The sequence below is a fragment of the Vicia villosa genome, linkage group LG7 (genome assembly GCF_029867415.1).
Source record: "Vicia villosa cultivar HV-30 ecotype Madison, WI linkage group LG7, Vvil1.0, whole genome shotgun sequence".
NCBI lineage: Eukaryota > Viridiplantae > Streptophyta > Magnoliopsida > Fabales > Fabaceae > Vicia > Vicia villosa.
In genome coordinates, this window is record NC_081186.1 from 112,337,837 (window position 1) to 112,345,470 (window position 7,634).

Consider the following 7,634-nt stretch of genomic DNA (forward strand, 5'->3'; position numbering starts at 1 on the left):
CTCGGTGTCATTCCTGAAAGATGCTTTTCACCTCATCCAGTGCCGTTCTTGGATGTTGTGATCCCTTTTCAGTGCCATTCCTGAAAGATGTTTCATATTTTATTCAGTGCTATTCATGGATATTGTGATTTCTCACCTTTTGCAGTGCTATTCCTGGATATTGTAATTTCTCATCTCATTCAAAGTCATTCTTGAATGTCTCTAATAATTTCCGCTGTCTAAAGCTGCTCTTAGACGTTCCTACTATCTTTCTTACCCTGAGTTTTATCCCTCTTTTCCAAGTTTTTCCATCAACAGTTTGTCTTTTGTGGCGCCTTATTCTCCACAGACTTCAGAGTCTGTCTCATATCATATTGCATTTAAAAAACAGTCCATGCATTGCATTTCATTTGCATAGGAAGGACAAAAATTTAGATCATTCTTTATTTAATTACCTTCCGCCATTGATACCATGAGGACTAAAGTCTTTCACGTTATCTGGCGTGAGATAATTAAATAGGGACATCTGTCGCACCCCAATTTTTACCCTACAAATTTCATTCATTTTTGGTCGCGTCTTATTTGTATTTCAATTGATTCGCTTTTTGCATATTTTGGAAAAAAAAGACTTTTTATTAAAGTCAATAAAATAGCTTACATTTCGCATCCTTGCGTAATTTTATTCGAACAAACATTTGTTCGGAATTTTTATTTTAGATTGCATAGTTTTTATTATTATTATCATTTTAGAAATATAGAAATATATATAGATAGTTTATTGATTTATGTATGCTTATGTTTTATTTTTTATATTTAATTTTCAAGAATCTCTTAATGAGACTATTATTAAAAACAAATTCATCTTTTTCTTTTTATCTATATTTTATTTCATTTTTTATTTTATTTTTACCAACAATATCTTTTTTATTATTATTATCACTGTTCTTATAGTTTTAGAATTTTATGTCCAAATAAAAAGGACTTTTGTAAGTTGGGCCCTTGTTCTTTTTCTTTTTTGGTAAAGTCCAATTTTCACAAAGTCAAACAAAAAAATAACTCCTCTCTTCCACGCCTATTGCTTCTGCTCCACCAACCTATTGCTGTCCCTGCACCCTTGCTGCATAATGGTCCAAAAACTCTGCACCCTTGCTACACACAGCATGCCAAAGATTGCATCAAAATAGCAAGACAAAATCCTGCATAAAAAAAGCAAAGAAATCAGTTACCACAATTGTTCAAACTCATCCCAATTTCCCCCTAATTTTGATTCAAAATCCACCTTAATTCTTCTATAAAAAAACAACTCAGTAACACCATAAGGGGAGGAAACAAACACAGAGAAAGGGGGCCACAAAATACACAAGTCCTTTTTATTTGGACATAAAATTCTAAAACTATAAGAACAATAATAGTGATAATAATAATAATAAAAAAGAAATTGTTGGTAAAATTAAAATAAAAAATGAAATAAAATAAAGATAAAAAGAAAAAGATGAATTTGTTTTTAATAATAGTCTCATTAAGAGATTCTTGAAAATTAAATATATAAAAAAAACATTAGAATACATAAATCAATAAACTATTTATATATATTTCTATATTTCTAAAATGATAATAATAAAAAAAACTATGCAATCTAAAATAAAAATTCGAACAAATGTTTATTCGAATAAAATTACGCAAGGATGTGAAATGTAAGCTATTTTTGTTGACTTTAATAAAAAGTCTTTTTTTTTCAAAATATGCAAAAAGCGAATCCATTGAAATACAAATGCGAAGCGACAAAAAATGAATGAAATTTGTAGGGCAAAAATTGGGGTGCGACAGGTATGAAGTTGGAATACTCCATAGGAGAGATTGAGTGCAAGAATGAAAGCACCAATTGATAGGATGCAAATTTGGAACCCTAACAAAACTAGAGAAAGACTAATAAAAGCTGTAAAATAAAAGACAATAAAAACTAACTAGGAAAATTAAAGACTCATTTCATTTCTTTAATATCCCAATGTGTCAAAGACACTACATTATATAACATTTCTAATGGATAATAAACTAAAAGCCCAAATACAATTAGAGTCCAATAATAATACTACTAATAATAATACTAATAAATAATACTAATAAATAATATTATATCCTCTATCAGTTGCCTATTTTTTTAGTGATGGGATAACACACTTGAGCATTCATGTAGATGGTTGTGGCAGTTGAGTTTCTCCTCTTAGAAGCTGTAAATAATTGTTTTTTCACGTCTATATAATTTGGTGAAGGATGAATAATTTGTTGATTGAATTGGATTAGTGCAGCTGAATAGATGGCAAAACTATAAATATTAATTGAATTCCTATAAAAAAACATTGACTTTAATTCAACCATAAATATTACATACTATGCAATAACAAGAGATGGCAAGGGTGGAGTTTCATCCAAGCAACTCATGACATATTTCTATGTTGATAGAGAGTACGCAGTGGTGATACGAGACTGTCACGACAAATATGTCGATAGTACCCAACTGTTGTACTTATCAAGGGATAATCAAAATCTGACCCACCACTAATAGAATTATATAGGCTGAGTTTTCGAGTCACTGTGTTCACTAGAAGAACAACACCATTTTCTGAAATAATCAAGGGGTCAACATAACTAGGCCTCATCGTAGGCCTCTGATGAGGGACGATAGTAAACCTAGTCCAAGACTCAACAACTCCATACTCTTTCATCAACCACATTTCCCAACTAGTTTTAGAAGTCTCAAAAAACACACAAAGACAATCATTCAAAACATAGAGCAAAGGTAAGCACATGTTGCGAATATCATTTTGAGGCAGCGGCACAATCCGGTATGTCTCCTTGTCCAAATCAAAGGAAAGAATCTCTGTTTGAGCAAAAGTATAACTTCCGTCATCAGCTAACCAATTCAGAGTGCCACTCACGTATTTCCCTAGCAGCCTACGAGGCTCACGGGAGAAATATTGGGCAGCTGTCCAATAACCTTGACCAAAAGTATAAATTTTGATGCCATACCCATTAGACCGAGCTGCTAGAAACTTGTACTTGTCATTAACTTGATCATAGCCAAATCCATAGTGTGTGATATACAAATACTCAAAACCTTCTCCAATAGCAGATGGAGACATTTCGGACATCATCCTGGTAGAAGGGTTGCACATAATGACAGAATTTAGAGTGGTATCAAACAGACAAAGCAACCCATTGCATGAATCTATAATAATGTACCTGTCTATCATGCTTAAACTATCATGTTTAATAGGAGGTGATGGGTTTTCGAGGAAGGTGAAACTATCAGGTTCAACAGGGGTCGACAACTGGTTTTCGAACAAAGACTTGACAGGGTAAGATAAGATTTTGTAGGGTTCTTCACTTTGGACCAATGAGACCAATAGTTTGTGAGTTGAGGTTTGAAGATGGCTCTTAACAAAGCCGGGATCAGAGATTAGAGTTTTCCATAATTTGCAAACACTTTTAAATTGCAGGATGGATCTCACAGGAAGACTCAGGAGGATCTTGAGGATTACTTCTTCCGGCAAAAAGATGCCATTTTGAGGAAACATCCTTGAACACAGCGAGTCTCCTTCAGCCCTAAAAAAATATTAAAAAACAACAAATAAACATAAATTTTTCCAAACTTTGGCAGTGAAACAAAAAAATAGATCTCAGAATCTATTATCAGATCAAAACCATCAATAAAAGCAAAGAATGGATCAAAAGTAAGGTACCTCCTAAGCTTTTCCGAGCTCATAGAACCAAACTTTAATTGCTTGAACTGCTACCAAACAGAGTGCCACTTCGCACCAGAAATCCTATAAGCTTTGACACAACTGTATTACGTGGGCTTTGTTAGGGTTTTCAAATATTTCCTTCTTAATCGTGCGAATCCACACTTTGTACTTAAATGCAGATTCTTTGTTGACTACTAGCTAAATAGGAGTACTTGCTAAATAAAATCTTTTTATTTATTTATTTTAAATTTTTTATTTTATTGTATCCACAGGTCGTACTTAAATGCAGACTTTTTGTTGAGTACTTCCTTCCTATATAAAATTCTTTTATTTTATTATATTTCTCTAATTTTATTTCTTTAATTTATTTCTCTAATACTCATCATGTTTAATTTGACATTAAATATTATCTATTGATTATGTTTAATCTAATGTATATATTTTCTCAGTTAGAGAATCACGGTTCGATTTCTGTAATTGTAATTCGGAGGGGATTGAAATTACTTGATGTCAAAACTGATATTCGAACTGCAATTATAATTAATATTTTGGTTTTTAAAAATTAATTATTATTATTATTATATATTTTACAAATTATTAATTAACAGAAATAAAAAAAAATAAATCAATCAAATACTAGTATTATATAATTAAGGTAAGATTACACATGCGGTAATACATTTTTACATTGTTGCTTATGACGAAGTTGATCAAAGTAGCCACTAGTTTCACACAGACGAAGTTCTATATATCGTATGGGTCTCGTTTAATTCTCTTCACGTGCTTGATACAAAAAGTCCCTGAGTTTAAATCATCGAAAATAAATTCTTGAAAGCTTCATGTGTTCCTGTTGGCGATGTCGTAACTCTATTCGATGCCCATGTTTTCGTAGTAAGATTCTGTTGTTTGGGTTGATATGGTCACAATTGGGTGCTAGCAGGGTCAGATAAATGGTGATATTCGTGTGAATATTTCATTGGGGGAAAAACAAAATTATTATTGTCGTGTTTGAAAGTCTATGTTTGGTTGACTTGTTTATTGGGCGTGTTTGGTATGAGTATGATGGGCTGGCGGGTGGTGTTTGTCGGTGTTGAGAGTGATAAAAGATTTGTGGTTGTTGTGTTTGTAGTGCATTATTGGTTTTTTGATTGTATGTGTGGCATGTATTGGTTGTATGAGTTTCAGTGTTTGTGGGTTGGTAATTTTATTGTGTCGACAGTTTAATGTAAGTGTGTTGTTGGTTTTTTTGGGGCATTTTATGATGATGCTTGTTGGCGGGGGACTAAATATTTGGATTCTAATAGAAACTCAATTGTAATTGATCTAGACCAATACATGTAATAAGGATTTAGTTTATATTTCGTTGGCATTACAACGTCGACTGTGACAAATTTGCGACGATGTCTCCATTGACAACACTTAGCTTTGGTGTTGTCTTTCCAATTGTCGTAGGTATATTGGTCAAGACTTTATTAATGTGTTATTTCTCGAAGCACCTCAAGGGACCTATAATTTCTCGATGCATAACAAATTGTATGTTCACACGATCACGATGTTGTTGCAGTCCAGAAGGTTGCATCGTCTTCATTCCTTAACAAGAAGCTTTTGAAAACTTTAAATTGCTTTGATTTTTGAAATGTCAATGGAATTTTTGTTAGCTAAACAACAATACATCTGATTCACAAGACATGGGGAATCTCAATATTCATCATGTTTCAAGCAAGTCAAAAGTTGTTATTCTTCAAGAGATAAGAATCAGCATGGAGCACGCCAAGCGGCATAGTACAGTTCAAGGTTTTGCAAACCATTTTCATGTTGTCAAAATTGTTCAAGACCAAGGGTGTCGGGGAATCAAAGTGGGATACCCACAAAATGCATAAATCAGTATATTCATGCATTTATTTTCTTCTTGCATAAACATGCACAAAGAATACCTGCATAAGCCTCACTCGGGATTCAACGACCTCGAGAAGAAGTCCAATGGAATCCTTAGTAGAATCGAGATTATAGAGCTATTCTCAAGAGTAGACTTAGCTATTTTCGTCAGTACAAGTTGCAGAGTATGTTAAGAAGTCAATCTAATGGTGGTGATCCTCAAGGTGCGTTTCTTCCCTAACAAATGATTGATATTCTCTAGTGAGCTCTAATGTCAACGCTTTTTTTTTGGTTTCCCCAGTAGATGTTTCCCCACAGTGTTTCCTTTGGAATTTCTCCAACAATCTCATCAATTTAGGATTACCAAGATGGTATCCTCGGCAGTGTTATCCTCAACAAGTCTCTTTGAAGCTCATGTCTAAGGTAGACAACTCTTCACAAGGCTATTTCAGGTTAACCATCACCCCAACAAGACTGATTGGACAGACCTCCAACATACCAAATTATCTGAATTTCTCAATGAATCTCCAGCAAGTCTCTTATGTGATGATTTCCCATAGAGTCTTTGGTGTTCCCCGGTAGCAATTTACCTCCACCAAGGAAGTGGTTGGATATGATTTGAATCCTCTGCGGTTATGTGCGGATATGATATCTTCTATATCCCTTGAAGAATTATAGAACATCTTCACGTGTTTGTTGTGATTTACTATCAGTAAGAGATTGACAAAATCTAATTAGAAAAATCTATTGTCAGTCAAGAGCACCTGAACATGATTTTCTAATCACTAAGAGAAATTACCGTCAAGTCAACCAAGAGTAATTGAACATAATTCTCAACTCATTAGAAGAATCTCAACTGTCAGCCAAGAGCAGTTGAACATGAGTTTCTAATGTGTTCTTAGAAGAATCGAATATCGATCGTCAACCAAAAGCAGTTAAACATGATTATGTACCCACTAGAAGAATCTCTTCCGTCAGTCAAGAGATTAATGGAGGCTGACCCTTTCCAGGGGATTTTGTTCTTTTAAACAGATTTTTATTAATTGACTTTGGAGGCTAACCCTTTTCCAGGGGATTTGAATGATGGCAGAAAGATTATCTAATTGAGACTTCTTGTTTAAAGCCCAAGATGAAGGCTGACACTTACTGAGGATAAACAAGTATGGATCCTAGACTCTACTAAGGAAGATTAATGAAAATAAGGGTGACAGAGACTGTCCATGTCTCTCATTCCAAAAGGTGTGCTCAATATGAGATTGAGACAAACTTAGCTTGTTTAAAGTCTGGTTTAAATTGGAAGAAACTCACCAGGGTATGTTAAAAGGTGACTAAAGACCTGTTCTTATGTTTATAAGAAACCTGATGGGTCCTTGTATACAAGCTCAAGAGGAAGCTGGAAATGCTTTTAAGAAGCCTGTGGGTCCTTGTACAAAGCCCAAGAGGATGCTAATCGAGGGTCCCTGTTATAGCACAAGAGAAAGCTATGTGGTTTTGAACTTATTTTGGCTCTAAGCAAATGGGTAAGAGGTTTCACCGGGAATAATTCCTCTTGGGTGGATGTGTCCTATTTTTTTGGATTCTAAGGTTTTTGCCAAGATGTTTCACCGGGAATAATTCATCTTGGGGGTTTGAACTACATATCTCTAATTAGGAAAGAGCCTTCACCGGGAAGACATTCTCAATCCTAGGCCATAATCCTATAATATATATATATATATATATATATATATATATAGTTTAATTGTCCTAAGGTTTACACTCAGACGTAGTTCTAAACAATATATATGCAATTTATATTTGACAGTAATTTAAACAAAGACTGTAAATTGAAAGCTTGTAAAGCCTAACCTGGATGGAGTGGAGGCCTTTGAAGAAGTATATACAGTGCCTCACCAACAGTTGATGGATAACAGTTGAATATATATTATAAACAGTTAATGGTTTTTGAAAACAGAAGAAGTGAAGATGGACAAAGGTCACATAGGTATCTGAAGAGTTTCACCGGGAATAATGCCCTTCAAATACCAGAAGAATGTT

General features: G+C 33.9%; 1 protein-coding gene across 1 annotated transcript; it reads right to left on the reverse strand.

Moving 5' to 3' along the window:
• Positions 1-2,394: 2,394 nt before the first annotated feature.
• LOC131618306 (F-box/kelch-repeat protein At3g23880-like) lies at positions 2,395-3,835 on the reverse strand. The gene is made up of 2 exons (XM_058889556.1): positions 3,720-3,835; positions 2,395-3,582 (listed from the first exon to the last, which is right to left on the reverse strand). Exons 1-2 carry the CDS (start codon positions 3,740-3,742, stop codon positions 2,415-2,417), a joined length of 1,191 nt encoding a protein of 396 aa, XP_058745539.1. The 5' UTR covers positions 3,743-3,835; the 3' UTR covers positions 2,395-2,414.
• Positions 3,836-7,634: the final 3,799 nt, after the last annotated feature.

Bases quoted from the DNA above. Each gene is read 5' to 3' on its own strand.
- LOC131618306 (XM_058889556.1), bottom strand. From the start codon at position 3,742: ATGAGCTCGGAAAAGCTTAGGAG. The intron at 3,583-3,719 runs GTACCTTACTTT...ATATTTTTTTAG, and splicing joins AGCTCGGAAAAGCTTAGGAG to GGCTGAAGGAGACTCGCTGT.